The 23,563-nt window shown below is 30.6% G+C and overlaps 1 protein-coding gene across 6 annotated transcripts in view; it reads left to right on the top strand.

Annotated features, from left to right (window-relative positions):
- The window catches only part of LOC130442720 (phosphatase and actin regulator 3), a 41,467-nt gene that overhangs the window by 1,543 nt on the left and 16,361 nt on the right, over window positions 1-23,563 (top strand). For 2 of the 6 annotated variants that reach the window (XM_056777061.1, XM_056777060.1), the window contains exons 2-6: window positions 2,552-2,665; window positions 6,142-6,174; window positions 19,965-20,126; window positions 20,220-20,321; window positions 23,026-23,292. In XM_056777061.1, the coding sequence (XP_056633039.1) occupies window positions 2,552-2,665; window positions 6,142-6,174; window positions 19,965-20,126; window positions 20,220-20,321; window positions 23,026-23,292 (678 nt within the window). Of the gene's footprint in view, window positions 1-2,551; window positions 2,666-4,578; window positions 4,908-6,141; window positions 6,175-9,275; window positions 9,829-19,964; window positions 20,127-20,219; window positions 20,322-23,025; window positions 23,293-23,563 lie in introns of those variants that run through there. The other 4 variants (XM_056777062.1, XM_056777063.1, XM_056777065.1 and 1 more) reach the window with 3 other exon arrangements.

Raw genomic sequence — 23,563 nt, forward strand, 5'->3', positions numbered from 1 at the left:
CTCTTGTATTATAACCACAGAGTTGATTTTAAAGATAGAAATATATGCATTTAAATGGAATTGTACTATTAAAAGAAAGAGAAAGAGCACCGGTTCACCACTCCCTAATTCTATTTTTCCTCCAATCAAATCTTGTTAAACTCCTCCTTTACTGATCTCATCTCTTGAAATTTCAATTCCAACGAGAACAAATCGGAATAAAGTAAAGAGAGATAGAAAGTAGTATATCCATGTAACAAAAAAAAAGTATTAATGACGTTCAACGAATAATAATAAAGTTAAAAGAGATAGAAAGTAGTATATCGATGTTTTTCTCTCTCTCTATCAGTAATTTCGTCCCATTTGGACTCTCTATCTTTAATATTACCTCTATGATTATGTCGTAATTAACCCGAGAAAATATATTAAAGACGTACCTGAAAGTTAGGTTATGTTATCATTTAAAATCATCCGATTTTTAACTTAGTTTCATTATCACCTGTATTTTATCAAAATGAAACCGAAAAAATGTTTTAATGACGTTCGGAATATTTCGATTTACGTGAAAGTTAGGTTATGCTATTAATTTTATTTTTCCGCCGATTTTAATTCATTTTATACAAAAATTTCAGTAAGAATTTGATCAATTTTTAACTTATTTTGATATGTATCGCCTGTATAATATCCACAGAGTTGATATTAAAGATAAAAAGAGATAAATGTAAGTGGGATTGTACTATTACAAAAGAGAGAGGGAGCATCTGTTTACCACTCCATAATTCTCTTCATTCTCCAATCAAATCAAATTTTGTGAATCTCCTTCTTTGCCGTTCCCACCTCTCGAAACTTCAACACCAACGAGATCCAATCGGAGTAAAGTAAAAAGAGATAGAAAGTGGTATATTCATATATGTAATACTCCTATATGGACAGTTGGTATGAGAAAAACGTCTCAACGTTACGGTGCCGTTAATATTCATTTTCTTTCGTTCGAGACACTTTATTTATACTGCGCATGCTTGAGAATGCGCAGAACCGAGCTGGAGCCTCCTTAGAACAGTTTCCATTTATTATTATTTAAAATCATTCGATTTTCAACTTGAATTTCATTATCCCCTGTATTTTATTATAATTAAACCAAAAAAATGTATTAATGACGATCGTAATATTTTGGCTTACGTGAAAGTTAGGTTATATTATTAGTTTCATTTTTATGCGATTTTAATTCATTTCATACAAATATTTCATTAAAAGAATAATTCAACTAGAATTTTAAGTTCGTTTCAATATCCTCGGTATTATAACATAATTTACCCGAGAAAATGTATTAATGACATTCTCTAAAATTTTGACATACGTGAAAATTAGATCAATTAAGAATATATAGAAAAAGAAGAATTACATACGATGAGATATCCAAAAAATAATCGTAACAAATAACCTCTAACTCATACTATATTTTATGTAAATAGTCTTCAAAAGCAATATATTATAATAATTATAAATAGATTTGTAAGATTTTTTGAGAATCTTAACTTGTGTAATATTCAAAATATTTCGCAACTGTTATTATAAAGACTAATTCCTTCGAAAAATTTAAGCCAACCAAAAAGCTGTAATATTTTATGTTTACCTAGCAACGATCAAATTTCAGCGATAATACTGCACTAGTGCAAATTATCGATAATTTGCACTAGTGCCAAATTTTCGTCTAGGATTAATAAACATCATTTGGTTTTAATTTTATATTTTAAGAAAAGGAACAATTATTGTTTATTTTAAATTAAATTTTTCTCAGGAAATAGTCTGCCAAAATGTCCTCTCGTGCATGTCAAATTGTCTCATAATTTCCTCTCGTGCGCATTCGCCCACTCGAGAAAATTAAATTATCGACAATTTGACATGCACTCGGGACATTAATATTGAATATTTCACTATAATAGCCAATATGAATTCAACGTACGTTTTTTATTATACCTTGTATATTATATATACGGTGTTATTAAAAGTGTTTCAAATGTATACGTTTAACAGAAAAATAAATAAATTTTGTATTAAAATATTATCACGACTATTAATTACGAAAATATTTTATGCCCCTCGTTAAAAACAATATGATATGATAGTCAATACTGAGATGTTAAAAAAGAATAATCTACATATACATCATAAATGATAAGTTTGGTTGAAAGTCATTAGTTTGATTATGAAAAATTCGTAATATTCCTATAATTATCTTCAATTAAAGGAAAATAATTTTTTCTTATTTCACGTCATTGATTATGCGCGTGCGTTATTACTATATACCTATCAATATAATAGATTTTAAACGTTGACTGAATAGTATATAATGTTATGGTCAATATTGAAGAAATTTTATAGGTTATGAAATAACAATTTGTGAAGATTTAACGAAAAAAAAGTGAACATTAAAATTTTATATATCGTAAATACATTGCGTATTACGTTAATTCTGTATATAATTTACCGTTTTATCGAGAAATTGAGAGTTCCTTAGATGACAATCGTTAAGCGTAGTTGCCACTTTTGTGACATATGAATTTATTTACAGAAAGTAAACCGCCTCCCGTTGACGACGTTTTGCAAAGTCCGCCTCACGCGACAAGTACGGGAACTACAGGGGCCATCTTGGATGTTCATTTAAACAAAACTAACGGAGGTTCGAGTAAGTACAAATTTATATAATTTCGATTAATGAATTATATTTTTTTTACAATTGATTTAACGTAAAATTAACCGATTTGGCAACGTCTAATCGTTAAATCGTCGACCTATATTATACGACCCATTTATGTTTTACATCTACCATTGATCCACTATGGAAATTGAAAATCCTTATTCCTTTTTTTTACCAGTAAAATAAAAATTTTATGTCGCCAATTCGAAAGTCAATTTGGATTCTTTTGTAATTTTATTGACGTTGCTACTATTCGTTATATATATCTTCAAAAGTGAATGTACACATTTAATTATTATTGGGTTGCACATACGAGGTTTATTAATATATTATTAACTTCTAGAAATTGTGAATGCTTTTCTTAACAAAATAATTGATATGTGTGATTTGGCAACGTTGATCTTGATGAGGTAATCGCCATATTCTAGCAGTAGAGCGCGTTGCATCGTCGTCGCGACGCGCGACGGTGGGATGAAGTTGGACCACTTTCTTTTGTTGTTGAAAACGGGGTTTGTCTCGCTGGATTTTCCACAGTTTTTATCATTTTTCGCGATTGTTTTCAATGTAATTTAAACATTACGAGCTAATTTTTAATTTTCTAATTTCTCAAGTATTTCAATTGAAATATTTGACGAATGGAACAGAAATTTGATTTCATACAACGACTTTGTTTTGAGGTTAATTATTTGTAAACCGGTTTCGTCCTTACTGAACCTCATCAGAGCATAATCTCCATATAAATTCTTAATTTGGAAAGAAAATAGTTTTAGAGTTGAATTTCGCTGCGATTCTGGCAAATTTTCGTATTTTAAAAAAATATGAAAGGTTTAAATTTTATTAAAATTCGATAAAATGCCAATTTTTTTAATATTATAACAAAAAATGCGATCTATTCATCATTTTCATAACATAATTCAATAAAAAGAGAAATCTATTATTACTAAACCGGTTTCGGCGTTATTGAACCTCATCAGAGTATAATCAAAATTATGAACATTATTCGAAATGAAGGTAAATATTCAATAGCTATCAAATCCCACTTTAGATTTTATTTTTTCATTAAATTTTATTTATTTCTGATTGAAAATTGAATATAACATTTTGTAAAACTGAAATTTGTGATCTTACTTCGTATTTCACGAGATTTGTTTTAATTAAATAAGCTAAAACAAATGAGAAGCCTTTTAAATGATATGTGTAAACCTATTTGTATTTATAGTCAATGAGCTACATGGAAAAATGATCTTTTGTTGAAAAAGTTTTATTTTTCAATTTGGTTTCCATTTCCAACTATGTAAACAATAAATTTTCGAAATCTTCTAATTTTTTATTCCACTATGTTTTCATAGAAAGAGAAATCTATTCTTACTAAACCGGTTTCGGCGTTATTGAACCTCATCAGAGCATATTCTCACCCTATAAACTTCTAATTTGGTAAGAAAATAGTCTTAGAGTTGAACTTCGCTACTATTTTGGTAAATTTTCGTATTTTAAAAAAATGTGAATGGTTTAAATTCCATTAAAATCAATATAATGCTAATTTTTTTAATATTGTAACAAAAAAATGCGATCTATTCATCATTTTCATACATAATCCAATAAAAAGAGAAAGTTATTTTTAGTAAACCGGTTTCGGCGTTATTGAACCTCATCAGACTTTTTATCTGCAGGCAAGGTCATGGCGTTGGTTTTTTTTTCATTAAAGCAACGTCAGATTTGACACATTCATATCGGTTTTGTCATATTTCAAAACTTGAATGCAATCTTCGTTATTTTATTTTTTATCTTTTATTTTTTCTTCAAGTTTTGTTATCTATTATGTAAGTGTTTTCATTATATACATTTGTATAAAATAATTACGTAGTAATTAACCTTAACATAATCCAAACAACGAAATAACAACAAACAATATATTTTAACAAATTATTGTTGTATTGGCCCACATACTAGTCAAGTGCAAACATCAATCTTGAAATAAAATTTAAAAAATAAAAAAAGGAAAGAAGATACCGAGTCGTTTATAATAGTTCGCGACGAGATAAGATACAATGAAAAAAAGTAGATTAAATATTTAGTGTCGGTTTCTAAGGTGTGAACACAGGTGTTTTGTGATATGTGATCCAAAAAATGGCCCAATTGATGAGGAGGATATCCAGGAGTAGAAAAAATCTGAATAAGATCGATTCCCAAGATGCCCTAGACGACGAAACTCAATCTAACATCAATCAAAGTAGGTTTCTTTTATGATAAAATCTAAAACTGAGTTTTAGAAATCGAAGCATCTGATTGGCTTCTCAAATAACGTCAACTGGAGCCTATTTGAAGGCTTACGTGCCCAACGACTCCTTGCGTGCGTTGGAGCTTCGAAATGCGGGTTAAAGCAATCGAAAATTGACTATTTATTCAATTCGTCAATTTTGGACATTAGCTTTGTTATTTTAAATTTGTCTAACTTTTTTCGAAAAATGTATACTTTTTGATTTATTATTTTGTTTGTTTGAACCCTTTAATTACATTATTTTTTTACAAGGATACCCTTAAAGATATGAAAATGGTGTTTATTCGGTTACTTTTAGCAAGGTCAGACGTATTTGAATCTATGTTGAAAATCTTTTCATCTTATATAGGGTGTGTATAAAAAGTGTTCAAAGTTTAACTTCATAAATATCAAATTTCTCCATTTTTTAAATGGAGCCACCCGGTTTATTCTATTTTAATGCATTCAGGGATAAAAAATAAGGCAAATTCATGTATACTTTCCTATAACTAAACCTCACCGTTATCCAGATATTAAATGTCTGTAAATTTTTAGAGATGTACTTGAACACTTTTTATACACACTCTGTATAAAATGAAAAATTTTTCATCTTAGATTCAAATACATCTGACCTTGCTAAAAGCAACCGAACAAATACCATTTTCATATTTTTAAGGGTATCCTCATAAAAAAATTATTTATAAGGGTCTGCAACGGTCAAATATCTTACAAAAAAATTAATAACCCAAAAACTCTACATTTTTTACAGTTTTTAGACCAAAGTATACTAAAATTTTATGTAGATTTCAAAAATGTATTAATATACAGGCTGTTCCATTCAAAATAACAAAGTTACAGTCGACTTCCGGTAGAACCGGAAGTCGGTCGTCTTTGAATATGTTTTAGTTAAAAAGATCGTATCCGAAAATCCCAACGTAGAAATTTTCATGATTTTACTATAAGTAATTTACCATATACAGATAGTTTTAACTCTTCGAGGGGCATCCTGTATAGATTATATAAAAACATTTGGTTTCTAATATTTTTGGGTTAACAGTTAAAAAAGATATTTTTTAAGTTATAAAAAAAATGTCAAGATATATTAATTATTGTAATTGTTTGGTCGAAGATGTTTTCTTGTTCCGATCGAACTTTTTACGTTATCCCCGTATTAATAATAGTAACAACCATCTTCGTTTTTTTCTAGGTACGTGTAGTGACGAATCATCGACAACAGACGGTGAGTTTTCTTTTCATTAACAACCTTTTGTTAAAGCCGATTCACATGATGCAAGACGCGATATTTCTTGATCAAAAGCATGCGCAAGTTGAACTGATTGTTTCATGCAAGATCTTAACATTATCGGTTTTGTGCTATTTTTATTGCGTGCAAGTGCAATTCTAGGGAGAAATCTAGTTACTTTTCGCTTAACAGATCAGCTGAATTTCCACTTTGGTATTTTCATTGTTGAATTAGGTACAAAATATCAGATAAAATTTGAGGTTAGGAATTTGTTTACTTTTACTGTTTACAGAGACTTGCATTCAATTTCTTTTCACTTTACGTATAAAATTCATATTATAATAATATATGAAATCACGAGATTGTTGATGCTTTACAGACGAGTTTATTATAAAAAAAAGTTTCAATGATTCATTCGACTAAAAGTGACAGAAATTGCTGCTGCGCCAATTAGAATATTGAACAGAACCGTACTGGCCCAATAAATAGTGGTAATTCAGTCTCGAAATTAAATTCGTGAAATATATAACAAGTAAAACCACATAAAAACCAGAATATATATCATTTATAAACCTTATCTATGATCCTTTAATATACATTGAAGATAACATAATTTTATTTATATAAAATTAGTAAATAGAATTTTTACGACATATTTAATTACATATTTTTATTATTATTTATAATCACACGTTTTTTTGTAATGTCTAGTTATGAAATAAAATATTTTATTCTAATACGAGTGTCATACATAAAGTAAATAAAGTTCTGGTAGAAACAAAACTAGAAGATAAGATCTGAAAATTGATATTGGAGAAATTACGTTGATAGATTGATGGAAGATCGATGGGATAACTAAAATTAACTTTAAGGAGACCTTCCGGTTGCCCTTCCAAGAGATGGTACGACATATACTTCTAAAGGAGCTGAATAGTAGAAGAAACAAGACCAAGTCTTAAGAAAAGAAGACTAGGTACGTCTCGAACCATCCTTGTAGGTCCATATACCAAAGGCACTTATGTATAATTCACCACCTTCGTATATTCAACATAATCTTTTATTATTAAATCTTCTACCAATCACTTTCGACTAGTAGTGTATAAAATTATAAAGCAAAAAAATGACGATAAGGATTATATATTGGATTTTTAGCTATTTTCCGACGTTCGAGGTCGTAGACTTTTTAGGGGTAGCTCGTTACCCTAAGGCATATCTGCTGTTATATAACTAGTTATTTCAGGCGGAAATGGGGAAAATTCTACAAGGGTACGTGTGTTTCTAGATATTTTCAACACGTGTGGAAGTTTTTATTATGTATTCATTTAAAATATCTGTCTGGAATATAAAGAGCTATTCCTTTCGTTGTTTAAAATTAAAACATCCGAAATTAAATTGAAGTAGGCAACATCGCATTTACATTATGGAAACTTAATATCTATTACCGGTTTTTTTATCCACCCGGTATACTCGGTAAATTGCTAAATTTCCTCGTGTAATAATAATACTATAAAAATACTTATGGAACATCTCCCGTATACTGAACTATCTAATACTAGTTTAATTAATCCTATTAGGCCACGCCCATCGATAAAGTAGCTCTTAACGGTCACCGATTAATGAAAAACAACGTCAGCGTTTTCTTTGGAAATTTATCATTTTACGGTCGTTTGTACTAAAATAATGATTATTTTCGAATGTGATGGTTCCAGACAAATTTCCACTTCCTTTCGGATACATAAAACGCGTTTCAAATGCCTATATTTAGAGGAAGAAAGGGAAAATGAAGTGAAAACTATTTCCTACTTATTTCCCCTCGAAAGACGAATATTTCTGTCTGGCGGTCCATCACAATGAAAATGCATATCACCATAGTTACAGGCAATGTTGTCAACACTTCACTAACTCTGATTGATGTTCGTAGAAGACTTGGAAAATCATTGATTGCATTTATTAAAAAAATTGTATACAATAAAAGAGAAATTACGTGATTAACTGTTAATAATAAAAAGTTTCACTTCATTATATTATTCTTATAATTATAATTATTATTAAACGAATTGATATTTTTAATACCACTGAATTAATTAAAAGCCGGCAACGTAGCATACGCATATAGTATTCTTGTGTTCATCATACACGTGCCTATTGTTTGTTGTCTCTGTCTAATGGTAATAGAAAACAAAGACGCAAAATAATGCTTCAGAGAATTCAAAATAGAATTGATGATGCTACAGAGACGGACCGCAATAAATCAATAAAATTTTATATTTAAAATATATAAAGAATTTTATATATAAATTTATAAAATATACGGTAATAAATTGAACAATGAATTAGATAAATATAAACATATTATTATTTTTTTTATCAATCTTGATTTTGGGGCTATTTTTGACGTTTTGATATAATTTGACATTGATTATCACATGATCTGATGTCAAAAAATAATATACTTTAATCGTACAAGGATTTGCTATTCTTAATTGTGAAATTTGTATATACGGAAATAAGCAGCTGTCAATTCAAACTATCGATACGAACTCGTCCACTGATGTATGTTTATGTATATTTTTGTTATCATTTTACGTTATGTTTATACAGGGACAAGTTGTAGTAAGGTTTTTTTCTTGTTTGTATCAAGAATCCGAATTATCTAGAAAATCTTTATACATATTATATATATATATATATATATATATATATATATATATATATATATATATATATATATATATATATATATATATATATATAGCCATAAATATTTATAAAACGTGGGTCTTCCTCTGTAGTTATTTGAATGCTATCAAAAAAATACAATTTCAGGCTGGAACGTTTTTTAGCGATTAAAAAATGCAACAGTGAATATGGAAAAGTTGGTTAGGTTACATCGTAGAAAATACTTAATAATTTATGTTGTACAACAAACATATTTTTTATAAAAAATGATTTTTGTTGTCTTTATTTAAAAAAAATATATATATTTTATGTATGTGTACTGAAAATTGAATTTCTATTTGGTTTTAGTCCGTCCCATGCGTATATTTCCCTCGGTCGTGATCGGCCTCCGTGAGCTTGCCGCCCGACCTCTTGTCTCTCTCGTTTGGAATGCACCGTTTACCCATTTCATACAACCACATTTTCCATTTGACATTAGTTCGAAATCTCTTCTCGTTTAAAGAGTAACCGGAGGTTCCACACAAAAACATGAGATATTTCAAAAAAAACAATACAAAAATGTTTATTTAGTGAATAAACGTTCATTTAATTTCTAGTGATATTTAATTTTACGGTGATGCCGTTTTGGACTAGTGACCGTTCATTATTTATTTTTACTACAGGTGTTGTTCACATTTTGATTTAAAATGGTGGATGTGTTTACCTGTTGTGAAATTCTAGTTTAACGTATACGATATTTTATGTGATATAGTGTTTAATTATTGAATATGCACGAAAAAAATGGCAATAATAATCCTCCGAAACAAAAAACGGTCGCGATCGTCGCACCGACTAGGTCTAATAGTTTGGATTATTTAAATTTCGAAGAAAAACGTAAATTGATTGCTTCTTCTTTATCTTTATCAGATTTTTTGACAGTTGGAAATACTGATACCAAAGATTTTAAAGATGGAGTTACTACGGTTATTGTCGGTGAGTACGATAACTTTTAATAAACATAACCTCAATTTGTTAGTGTCATTGACTTATTAGGAATACTCAATGTTTGTTTACAAACATATTCGTGTTTTTTATATTTTATTATAAAATTATTAAACATTATATGAAAAGATATTTTGGTTTTTACAAATAATTACACGCATATTTTCAACGATTCAATTGTAGTAAAAGCTTTCTGTAATTAAAGAAGAACATTTTAGTTTTTATACAGGGTAGGCGAAAGTTTTTATTTAATTTAGTTTCTTTTTTAACTTTTTCATGTTTTTATTAAAAATTCGGTTAAGGTTTTTTTGTATTAAAATCTCGTATGTTATAATAATCACATTTAAATATTTGTTGTAAATGAACACAACTTATCATCTATTGTCTTTTTATTATCTTCATTCTTTGTACATGTTAAAAATTGTTATTTTAGGTCGATACAAGATAATTTCTATCAATAATTTTTCATAGTTAGTCATAGATATGGATTTATTTGTTTGTTTCGTACAATATTCCTCGTTGTTTCTAATTTTAGAATACAGACGATCTTGTAATTTATTAATAGCGAACCCCGCAGTATAGAAGCCAATTTCCTATGTTACTTTTCATTGTACGTATCGTTTATAGAAATCTTTCGTTTGTTTTCAATGACCGGAAACGTTGCAAAAATCCCACGGCTATATTATACCAGAGATTGTTTTTTATTCTTTTCATTAGATGAATTAATTCTATGATTGAACGGGTGTGTAGCGGAAGCGTCGAGAAAACAATAACGGGAAAATTACGATAATATTTACGAGAAAAACATTTTTATTCCGATGGATTTCCTTGAAAAATTTCAAATACAGAGTATATAGACTTTTTATTATACATTAAAAAAAATTATTTTTCTACTGTATCTTCTACAGAAATGTAGCAGAATCTACATTTTTCTTTTATTTCCATATCAAAAGGGAACTCGAGGCCATTGCTGAGCTTGTACAGTATTTTTTTCATAAATTAACACAAAAAAAAATTGTTTTGAAAATAACAAAAGAAACTGTCAATTTTTTCTATCTAATCAAAATTTTACACATAGTTTTTAGAAGTTGGTACTTCGTATGCATTTGACATTGACAGCGCCATCTGTGTGTCAGTTGAGTGATATTGATGAGTTGACTTATTGAGTGATATAATGTATAACTCGCTTTGTATGATCAAGAAAAAATTGTCATATTATTTCTATGATAGAATCGACGTTCCTTTTCGGATTTTCTTGTATTGCAACGTTGCCATCCACAGCTGTAGTTACTATGAATTAAAAAAAAATACTCAATGTTTAATCTTGTATATTTCTTACAAATATTAAACTGAAGGAATCTAATGTAAAAATTAAGTTGGAGATTGATTTTCTGGATTGATTCATGTCAAAAATAAATCAATATATCAAATGGTTTCGGAAATATATAATTTTTTTATACAAACGTGTTAATTTTTTTTTAATTTCCGGATTTTTTTACGTAATAGTTGAGAATACATTTTTATAATGGAAGTATGCAAAAAACTATGAAAAACTATGTATTTTTTTCCAAAAATCTCAAACTTTCGAATAAAACGTATACTTCTCCGGAAAATTTAATTTTCATTAATTTTTCCCAATTTTTTGCCTTTAACAATTTTTTTGAACCCCTCGTTTAAAAAAAACTCCTTTTTAGAGAAATTTAACGGAAAAAAAATTTCGTGACAGGTTTAAATGTCAAATTCTTATCAGTCTCTCAAAAATTATAAAAATATAAAAAAGTTATTTATATGTAGTAAGTATGTAAAGTAGCCTTTTCTCGACGAATACGATAATCACATGAGTCGAAGTAACGCCTTTACACACGAATTGCATAAAATATTTTTAGTACTGACGAAAATTTATCAAAATACAGAAAATTAATGATAATTTTTTTCACGCACATCTCTTGTATATATGAATGTCATTTAAAAATAATTTTTACTGCATAAGTAGAAAAAAAACAAAAATTGGATTGTACGTGGTTTGAGCCCCGTATTGTAACCACTGCACTACGGAGACCTTAATAATACGTTTTTCCCCGTACTATTATTTAAGTGCGTAAAGTTTTACACACTCGAAAGTGTGTTTTTTACGCACAGTAGTAAAAAAACTGATTTTAAATCAGAATATACCTAAAGCAAGTCGATTCAGAAACATTAAAATATTCAGTTTAGTTTCGACGGTTGATTTACCATCGTTCGAGTAAAACAGAGTTAATTATTTTTTGTATGTGTTTTATGGTTTGTCCGTACGAGATTTATTATTTTTTCAAATGGAATTTCCCCATAATCAATTCCTAATATAATTAATGACTCACGTTTTTGGTTCGTAATCTTTTGTTGTTGTGTAATTTTTGTCGCCGCCTTCGTTATTGTTTTCGGTGGGAGTATGAATAAAATAAAATTCGTGTCGATGATCCCGTAAATTCTAAGAAAGTTTTGTTCATAGTTATAATAATTTTTTATCAAACTACGAACCAAACCGAACGATATAATGTTTCTGATATATTGTACAAAGATCGCATGAAAAGTTTACGATCTCAATTTTTGAACCTTTTGACGGTTTTTCGTGGAAAAGAAAAAAAAACAGTATTTTTGAAAGACAGAACCCCTACGAAAATGAAAGTAAAGAGACTCTGCATCTTTCTGAATTTAAACGTGGCTGATTTATGAAGCGCCTTGTTTAGAGATCATATCTATCGACTAACTTCTAAAAAAAAACGCCAAAAAAACAAAAGGCGTTCAGATCAAGACAAAACACCTTACAAAACGTAAGTAATCCATCAGTTTCTGTCCTCTCTTCTCAAATTCGATGTTACCTCCATTTTGTTTTCGGCGTGCCTTATCCCAACCAATATGAAAGCTGAACTAGTTTCTAATCTGAGTGAGGCTGCTCCTAACCTAACCTAATGAGATGATGACTCCAGAATCTGATCTCAAATAAGGTAGATTTAGCCCCATCGGATTATTGTCTGTTCCCATACTTGGTGGTCAAAGATTTTCCAACAATGAAGAGGCGATATCTGCAGTTAATGATTCTTAATCTAGAAAGGGTATCGAACTTCTTATACATCGCTTGGAAAAGTGTATGGTACCTCTAGAACCATCCTCGTAGTACAATCTAATCATTGTTTATTATTTAATTAGTATCACACACGTATTTTTATATATTATTTAATGGAATCTTCAATTTAACCTCGGCTGATGATTTCTCATTTACAATTTTGATAAAAATGACACCACAAGACATAAATAACGAAACAGCTGGCAAAACAGTGGGTTTTTATAGTGAATCGTTCACAATGACCACCAAGGAATGTTTATCAACCAATAAAGCTGTGAAGACCTTTTTTGTGCAAATCACCAAGACATTGTGAAATTTCCATGGCAAAAATACACGAAATCGTCTAAAAAATGTTCTCTCATCCGCACTATCATCAGGATTTAACCTTAAGTAGATCTACGGAATTGATTCTAATATGTAGTAACAACAACTGATGTGAAGGATCTGATATCTGACAGGACATGAAATCTTCATAAAATAATTTACGAGATTAGTCCTTGGTCTGATATAGGAATGGCGGGAGCTGCTTGTAATATAATATGCTAAAATAGTTTCTACTCTGGGCGAGACAAGGCGGTACAGGACCAGCATCGCTGTTGTCGACCAAATGAAGTGACGAATCCAAAAATGTTGAAGAAAATCCACAAAAAGTAACTGGATGTCACAATGGAACAAAAATAGAGTCGTGAAGATGTTTCCATCGAATGTTTGTCAATGTTTCACACCCGAGGGTTCATCACTTCATCCCCAAACCAAAAGAACAATCAAAACAATGAGCTGAAAAGGGAGAAACGTCCCCAAAGAAAACGAAGATTGTTCTGTTAATTGCAATGCCCAAAATTAATGCATTAAAGTTTGAATTGCTACCTCATGCACCCTAGTCACCAGATTTAGCCCCCTCGGATTTAACTTAAAAAAATAGTGTTTTGGTGTTTTCTTTGTTGTACCAAGTACTTCTGTAATTGTTAGCTCTTCTGTTATTGGTAGATTAGGTTTTAAAACTTTTTAATTGGTTATTAATAAATCGAAGAGCTATTACTATTATTTTATAGACGCTGTGTATAAACAATTAAATTCTAATAGTAACCAGATATTAACGCAAAGATTAATAAGATTTATTACCAGAATCGAGATATAAATAGATATAAATGCAGTAAATAATCAAGTTAAATTGAATTTACGACCATGACCAATTATGAATACGATCCCCATCATGTTTTATTGAACGTTTCCTATTTCAATGTCATTCATAATACAAAAGATTCTTTTCCAAATTGTCATTACTAGTTTCAATAGTGAAGATTTAAAAAATTGTTAAAACCGTTTGGATCTTGACAGTACAGGACGAAGGACATTTTTTGGGGTTTAATCTAAACAATCGTACCCGAGCTAACGATGCCTGTAAAACGAAATGCCGAGCTCCTCGTCTCCCGAGAGCTCTGTGTAAACAACTAACCCCAAAGTATCGATATCGAAGCTTTGACCGGTGCTTTTGACAAGGCTCGCAACATCAGTAGTGCCAAGAAAGAAGAGAAGGAATACCAACACTAAGAGACTGTTTCGATTTATAACGGATCTTAAAGTTACCTTTCAAATCCTCCTACTCCATCCAGAGCTTCCAGTTTCCAGGTAACTCCTGTTTAAACCCCTAGAAAGTTCATTAAACAACGAGTTGGTTTCGAAAGATATGAAACAACACCCGCGTTTCAATTTGCTTTCAAATAAATCCGTTAATATTATGTTTTGAGATCGAAGTTTGATATATTATTAACCTTGACTTTGTTTCCTTCGAATGAACGTATCAAAAATGTGTAAAATTTGCTATTTCTGTAACTAACAAATTGTTATGTTTGTACAATCACCCAGTACACCCACGCCTCGTCTTATTGACGCCAAGGTGAATTCGGTGAAAACATAAACAACATTGTACTTTCAATGACCGGATATTTCGTCCTTGATCTATATACGAAGAAATTATCAAAAAATAAAACATAGTTTTGCAAAAAACCGCATTGTTTATTGTAGCTCTATAACCTCATCAAATCGTAGAATTATATTTTTATTACAAATAATCCTGGAGACGTCCCTGTCTAGAATGCCCTCTCGGGAATAAACTGCATATCATACTAAAAAAATTAATATTTTTCATTGTAGCTTTCAACCTTCTTTGAATTATATTTTTTACGAATCATCCTGGAGACGTCCATGTCTAGAATGCCCTCTCGGAAATAAACTGCATATCATACTAAAAAAATTAATATTTTTCATTGTAGCTCTCAACCTTCATTAAATTATATTTTTTACGAATCATCCTGGAGACGTCCCTGTCTAGAATGCCCTCTCGGGAATAAACTGCATATCATACTAAAAAAATTAATATTTTTCATTGTAGCTTTCAACCTTCTTTGAATTATATTTTTTACGAATCATCCTGGAGACGTCCCTGTCTAGAATGCCCTTTCGGGAATAAATTGCATATCATACTACAAAAATTGATATTTTTTATTGTAGCTCTCAACCTTCATTAAATTATATTTTTTTCGAATCATCCTGGAGACGTCCCTGTCTAGAATGCCCTCTCGGGAATAAACTGCATATCATACTACAAAAATCAGTATTTTTTATTGTAGCTAGAGTGCCCTCACACAATTATTCAATACAAAAAATGACAGTAAAAAACGGTAGTCGGCCATATCTTAGGAAAGGTTTATATTAGATATACAGAGATGGCGCAATTAATAATAAATCCATATGATTTTCAATTATCCCCAACCTTCAAAAGTCATGTCAATAAATTTGACAGCTGTCATGTTATTAGTTTAAAAGTTTAATCAATTTGAATGAGTAACACACAGATGACGCAACTAGTAATAAATCCATATGATTTTCAGTTAGCTATAACCCTCAAAAGACACGTAAATAAATTTGACAGCTGTCTGTCTATATGAAATGGACAATTTCGAATCTCCCTCGTAAAACAACTTATTAAATATCTGTATATTTATAACATATTCACGTTGCCGATGCATCGAGTATTTAAAAAGGTGGCAAATATTTTTTTCGTGTGTTTGTTGCGCAAGCAAACAAATTCAACGTCCTCGATGACGTCACGCATTCCACGGTCGGGCGGTACATACACACCAGAAGCTGGTTTTGATGACCTCCGTTGCCGAGTCGGAGTTTATCATCATCGTAGGTAGAATTTAATGCAAACACCATTATACTTAATCAACTTTTCGTTTAGAAAAAGTAATAATTCATAAACTAAGCGTACAAGATGTATCTTTAACACGTTAACTACCGCGTGGATCATAACTTATCGGTTATAGTAGCCCCCTAGTGTACGAGGATGACCCTTGAAGTACCTGGCGCAATAAAAAAACTCAAATTTATACAATAAACCTTTTTGTGTCCAGGTTTCTGGTTGGTACACTGTGTATATTAACTATTTTAATGGAAAATGAGATTTTCTACATCGATAGATAAAAATACCCATCGCGTGCCTCAACAATTTAAAAACATAAACGTAAATTTATGTCAGCAGATGATACGACAATTTATATTACGAAATAATTGTCGTATTTGCTTAAAACAAATTCTATCGAAATAATTTTTAAATATAACGAAAAAAATTATCAACAAATTACGTTTTAAACGTTTGAAAATATTAAAATGATTATAGAAATAAGGTTTAGTTTCCCTATTTGGTAGGAAACTTTTCTGAAAGTATAATTAATATATAATAATATTCGTTGTCTCTCTCCTTCGAGACACTTTAACTATACTGCGCATGCTTGAGAATGCGCAGAACCTAGCTGAAACCTCTGGAAACCGGAGGATAGAGAAAGCGTTAGCATTCTGTGACAAACTTATGTAGTAGTACTTAACCGCGTACGGTCCTTACACAATGTACGATTAGAAAATTGATTAGTCCAAAACAAGCAAAGTTCTATGTAAAGGTGAAACATTAGATGAAATAAATTGAAACACATTATCCCCCTTAATTTCCAATAGATAAATACCGATCTTAAAAATATTCTGGAGTGGGGTGGGAGCAATCTGATTGAGTTTAATGCAGCAAATTCTTTGGTTGGGTGTCGAGGTTAGAAACAATATGTCCTGATATAGTCACGTGGGTTTACCACTTTTTTGTGCTTGTTTTTTTCAAAAAAATCTACAAGCACTTGATTTGAAAATTTTCACGTATAGTTAATATAGCTAACTAATTTTGTTCGTAGTTTTTTTATAAATTCATCAAACAACGCGAGATCCTTGTAATTAAATGCATATATGTGCAGCTTAACCTTGTACCTTGACTTTGAAATAACCGTAAAAAAACTATTAATATTTTTTTTTATCAACTATATACGTCATAATCAATTCTTATGACATATCCATAATTTAAAGCCACGTCGGTCCTGCCTATTTACACTTCTAGAGAAGTTATCAACGACATACGTACTTCACAATATTAGTTTTGTTATATTGTTATAATAATTCTCCATTTCTTCATAACCTTATTCATAAATAATTGACAAGATTAGAACATTTGAATAAATTTATATACACTACTGATAATGAATGTTTAGTTTCTGAATATCGTTATCCATATGTAATAACCATGATTTAATTGAAAGCTGGCAACATTGATGTGTATACTTCGAATATTTTTTAGTAGACCCACTATTCAATTCTTTCTACGAAAAAAAAAATCAAGGAATGTAACGAAACGCAATTAAGATATATTCGTCAAACAGTTAATCACTTAGAGCCAAAATAAAAAAAATAATCGCCGTTTCTATTTTCAATTCTTTCTAGTGACACATTGTGAAACGACAAGCGAATGATGTTGTCGGTCGATTTACTATTCCACCTACGATTAATATCATCGTGTACTTGGGGTCGAATGTCAAGAAATTAATTATAACAACCTACGGTTATAAATGGACGAAGCTTGTATTTTGAAATAACTTTTTACTCTTTAAACTATCATCTGAAATTTTTCATCTAAATAATTGAAAGAATACTTCTTTGTAAATCTGACTAATTTATCAGGTAAAAACGTATTAAAGCGCATGCGTTTATCGGGAATTTCATCTACGGATTCAAGTGACGTCGTCAAGGCAACACTCCACTTATTCTTCCCCGTGGGATACATACACTATTACAGTGTTGTTAGAATGTGATGATTTTCTTAAATAAGTATAAAGTAAAATTTGTATATCATAGACTTGAAGGTACATCGATGTCAATTAATGGTGTATTACACGATATGGAAATTGTGACAATTTTATGTGAAAAAAATATTCTTAACACATGCAAAATAAAAAGTTCGATGTTAAATAAAGACCGACTGCACGGTACGGTGGTTTTGACGTTACATGATTTTTATTAAGTTCAAGAATTGCAAACTGAATACTAAAAATGAATTAACCAACTCAAAGTAAATATATGGATGTCTATTAAGGGCTTATTACACGTTGCGGTAATTGCCGCTTCCAATTTTACATCGAAGATATGAAAAAATGATTTTTTTTGTTTAAAAATTGAAAAACAGAAACATCGATGTTTATTAAAGGCTTATTACACGTTGTGGTAATGGCCGCTTCCTATTTTAGAATAAATTTATGGAAAAATGAGGTTTTTGTGTGCAAAAATTTAAAAATCAAAACACCGATATCTATTAAGGGCTTATTACACGTTGTGGTAATTTCCGATTGTACAATGGGTTTATGAAAAAAATTTTTTTGTTTATGGTATATTATATTGTTTCCAACAATTGAAATATAATTGAGTGAAACAAATTTTAATTATTATTTCAATGAAACGAAATAGATCGTTAAAATCTTATTATTTTGAAGATAAAGTTGAAGGAAGATTGTAGAAAAAGTTAGGCAACACTGTGTAACAGAATCGAGTTTCCGATGTCGTTAGTTGGCGCTATCTGGATAGAAAACTTCTCCACCAGCGGTCGTTTAAAATCGAATTTCATTAAAACTTCCAGATTTAATAGGAAATATATAAATTTGTGAAAATAATAGAAATATTTTTAAAATAAATACTAGAAATCATTAAATAGTATAATTTACATATCTGGATCCAATAAACATGATTCTAATATGACGTATTGACATAAATCTTCTGATTGTACAATTTTTTTGCGAATACTCGAGGCTGGAGACGAAAATGTAAAGGATTTAAATAGGGAGATAAAGTTGGCAACTATTTTCTCAATATTTTGATGATGATCGATGTCAGATCGATAGAGCAAGATGATTTAGTTCGTTGTTTTCAAGACACCGTGTATATACACTTATATTAAATAAAACTATAGAAAATGTTTTTCTAGTTGTTTATCTTCCTCGTAAGAATTAAATTTTATAATTTCTGCGGATATATTAACAATTTAATGATTTATAAATACTTATGTGGAATCTCGTAAATATTTAATGACGATTCCATACAAGCTCTAATTCCTTTTTCTACAAAATGATAATTAAAATAAACTGTTCATTATCGTGGTAAAAAGTTGAACATAATAACATAGATGTTTTAAAATAATGGAACCTACAAACTTTCACAATGGCTACAACCACTGACTATGACTTAACAGTCATCTTTTGAAGGTCATACATAGTTAATTGTTATTCAAAATGGCGTAGATACCATGCGACCCCACATTGCGTAGCCACATTTTAGAGCTCTATTATAACCGGATAGGACCGGCTTCGCGGGCCACGACTTGGACGAAGTCGTAACAATACTTTATAAAGGCGCGATTCCACATTGCTCAAATTTAGATCCGATAGAACATGTTTGGAATGAAATGCGCCGATCTTAATTATTTTTGCATCAAGTAGAACAATAAACAGACGTGAATAACCTAAAAAAATAACAAAGAATGATGTAAACTACTTTTTGTTCGAGAGTGTATTTTAAATGTTTTGTTTCTTTGGAAAACAAATTTTTTTGTTTATTCACACCGTATAATAAAAAAGTTTTGATTATAGAATTTTTATTATAGCTAAAAAACATAATGGAACCGCCTTTAGGACCAACAGTCTCGGTAGTGGTACGCGTAGTCCACCGGTGGAAAGAAAAAGCAAATTTTCAATAGGTAAATTACTGAGGCCGTGGAAATGGAAACGAAAACGGAAATCAGACAAGATGGAAGCCGTTTCCAGAAGTAAGTTTCGCGTTTTGATGATAAAGTATCAATTTTTTATAGAAAACTTTTTTTTTTATATACAAAACATTGTTTCTTTTTTCGTTATTTCAGCTTTAGAAAGAAAAATATCAGTCCGAGCCAATAGAGACGATTTAGTAATGAAAGGAATTCTTTTACCAGAAAGCCCGATGACTCCCCCAAAATCCGACCTAGGTTCGTAATTTTTGACTAACATAGGTCATTAACGTCATTAACCTCTATATCGAATACGAAACGCCATCTATCGTTCAAGATATGAAATTTGACGCTCGTCGGTATGAACAGTCATTGTAAATTTCATTATAAAGTTCGTTTCAATGTTCGCCGATAGATGCTACCATTGAATTGATTTAACATTTAACGGTCTTTTTCAACCTTTGTTGTTTCATGATTTTTTTATTGGTCTTGATATACAGTGCTTTTCAGATAAAAGTATCCACCTTTAATAACTTTTGTAATCCTGGTATTTAGAAAAAATCCAAAAACACGTCAATTTATGTTGGAAGGGGCAAGCATTATGGCTTATTTAAACTTACTGGAAAAGCCACCCCTTCACCCCTAGCATCATCCCCTTTATTTTTTTAAATTACTTTTCATATTTTTTATGTAAAATTTCGATACTCCTCTTTGAGCTGATTTCAAAAATGTATAATACTTGTAGGTTAAAGTGGTTAGTTTATGAGATAAACAATTTTTCTTTTAAGAACACAAATTTTACTTATTATTTACTTTCACCTTATTTGCCTGTACTAAAATGGGTTGTACAACAGTTCAAACTCTTTAATCTTTTTAACTGTGCTATTTATTATGAAGTTACAATAAGTGTTCAAAATGAGTACCATTAACTTCCATACAATGGTATAATCTATTTTGAAATGCCTCTCTGACATTGCTTAATACGGCTGGATTTAATTGTCGACATTCATTTTCTATCCTCTCTCGTAAATCATCCAGAGATTCTGGTTGGGTAGCATAAACTTTTGTTTTTAAATACCCCCATAAAAAGAAGTCTAGGGGTGTTAAATCCGGTGACATAGGTGGCCACTCCATCATCTGCCCCCTTCTACCTATCCAACGAGCGGGGAATGTTTCGTTTAAAAATTGTCGGACAGGCATAGCATAGTGTGGGGTGCTCCGTCTTGTTGAAATACCAGTAAATCTTCGGAAAGGTTATCATCATTTTCTATTATTGTTGTAATACGTGGGTCAACCCCTTCCCTGAGTAACTCAAGATATGATTCACCATTTAAATTTCCGTTGATGAAGAAAGGTCCGACAATGTGGTCACCTAGGATACCACACCAAACGTTTAACTTTTGGGGATGTTGTGTATGGAATTCACGCATAATATATGGATCACTTTCAGCCCAATATCTACAATTATGCCTACTTACTAAGCCATTTAATGACCATGAGCATTCATCAGAAAAGCAAATATTGTTTAACAATTGTGGATTGTTATTGATAATTTGCGCCATTGATTCGCAAAACTCTAGACGACGATCAAAATCATCTTCATTCAACTCGTGCACCAACTTAACTTTGTATGGGTTGTACTTGAATTTATGTAGAACTCGGAAAACTGTAGAAGATGAAACACCGATCGCTCTACTTATTGTTGACAACGATTGGGGTTGTTGAGCCTCTAAGCTGACTTGCCCTAAAATTGCCACTTGGATTGCTTCGTTATTTAGAAGTCCCTCTCGCTTATGCACTTTATTGCAAACAGACCCTGTTGCGGTAAATTTCTCCATCAGTTGAATTACATACTTATGAGTTGCATGTCTTCCGTCATGTAATTCGTTAAATATTCTAGCAGCAGCTCTTGCACAAGTATTATTTTGGTAGTATAAACCTACAATTTCAATTCTTTCTTGCAAAGAGTAAACCATTTCAGAGAAACAAAATAAATAATGTATCAAATTACACTATCAATAGTGACTACAAATTCTAGTTGACAATGTCAAACTTTAATAAAAAGTAGAGTTTTTTGTTGTTTGGATTTTTTAAGTAGAATAAATAGCACAGTTGAAAAGATTAAAGAGTTTGAACTGTTGTACAACCCATTTTAGTACAGGCAAATAAGGTGAAAGTAAATAATAAGTAAAATTTGTGCTCTTAAAAGAAAAATTGTTTATCTCATAAACTAACCACTTTAACCTACAAGTATTATACATTTTTGAAATCATCTCAAACAGGAGTATCCAAATTTTACATAAAAAATATGAAAAGTAATTTAAAAAAATAAAGGGGATGATGCTAGGGGTGAAGGGGTGGCTTTTCCAGTAAGTTTAAATAAGCCATAAGACCTATCACACGATACGGTAATTGCCGTTTCTAATTTACGACAAATTTATGAAAAAAAAAAGTTTTTGTTTAATTTCAACGACATCTATTAAGGGTCTTTTACACGGTACGGTGATTTCCGCATTCATTTAATGAAAACAAACTGACAAAAAGTTTTTTTCAACAACTCGAAAATAGAAAAATCGACGTCTAATGAGGGCGCATTACACGATACGGTAATTGCCGTTTCTAATTTACGATAAATTTATGAAAAAGTCTTTTTTTAATTTCAACGACATCTATTAAGGATCTTTTACACGGTACAGTAATTGCCGCGTTAATTTAATGACAAAAAAATGATTTTCATTTCAAAAATTTTTTTTTTCAACAACTCGAAAATAGAAAAATCGACGTCTCTTAAGGGTGTATTACACAATACGGTAATCACCTCTTCTCAATGTACTCACGATAAGTTTATAAAGAAACCTTCGATACGTATTAAGGATCTATCATACGATACGGTAATTACCACTTCGCGTGAATTGTACATAGTTTAAAAAGAAATTAGGTTGTCAATTTGATCGTATTTCAGAAGAACCTCCATTCCCTCCGAGCGCCGCCCAACAAGTACCGAGCGGCGACGGCGGTAATATATCTACAGGCAACGGCGGCGGTAATTTAACCCCGCAATCGAATCAAATCAGTACCGGCACGTTACCCCAACCGCCTCCTTATCCCGTAGTACCGCCGTCAATAGCTCAAATGATGCCCATGAATTACAATCTCCTCCAGCAACAGCTACTGCAGAATCCTCAATTTGCACAGGCCAGCGCCAACGCCAATAGTATTAGTAATACCGGTAAGTTGTCCCCCTTAAAACTATCTAAAATCAAGTTTCATTGTTGTTTTTTCAAATTTTTTTGATATTTATTTAGAATTGACTCTCCAAAAATTTTTTCTTCGCGTGGAAACTATTTTATTAGGTAAAGACATATGTTTAAAGGGGTTTATGGAAAAAAACTATTTTTAGGTTAGGTTAGGTCGCTCCCATCCCATCTTGTCATTTTATTAATGATATTTAAGCTACACCTATACCTGAAAATCGTTTATTTTATAAAACCTCATAAAAC

The sequence above is a fragment of the Diorhabda sublineata genome, chromosome 4 (assembly GCF_026230105.1).
Source record: "Diorhabda sublineata isolate icDioSubl1.1 chromosome 4, icDioSubl1.1, whole genome shotgun sequence".
Lineage (NCBI taxonomy): Eukaryota > Metazoa > Arthropoda > Insecta > Coleoptera > Chrysomelidae > Diorhabda > Diorhabda sublineata.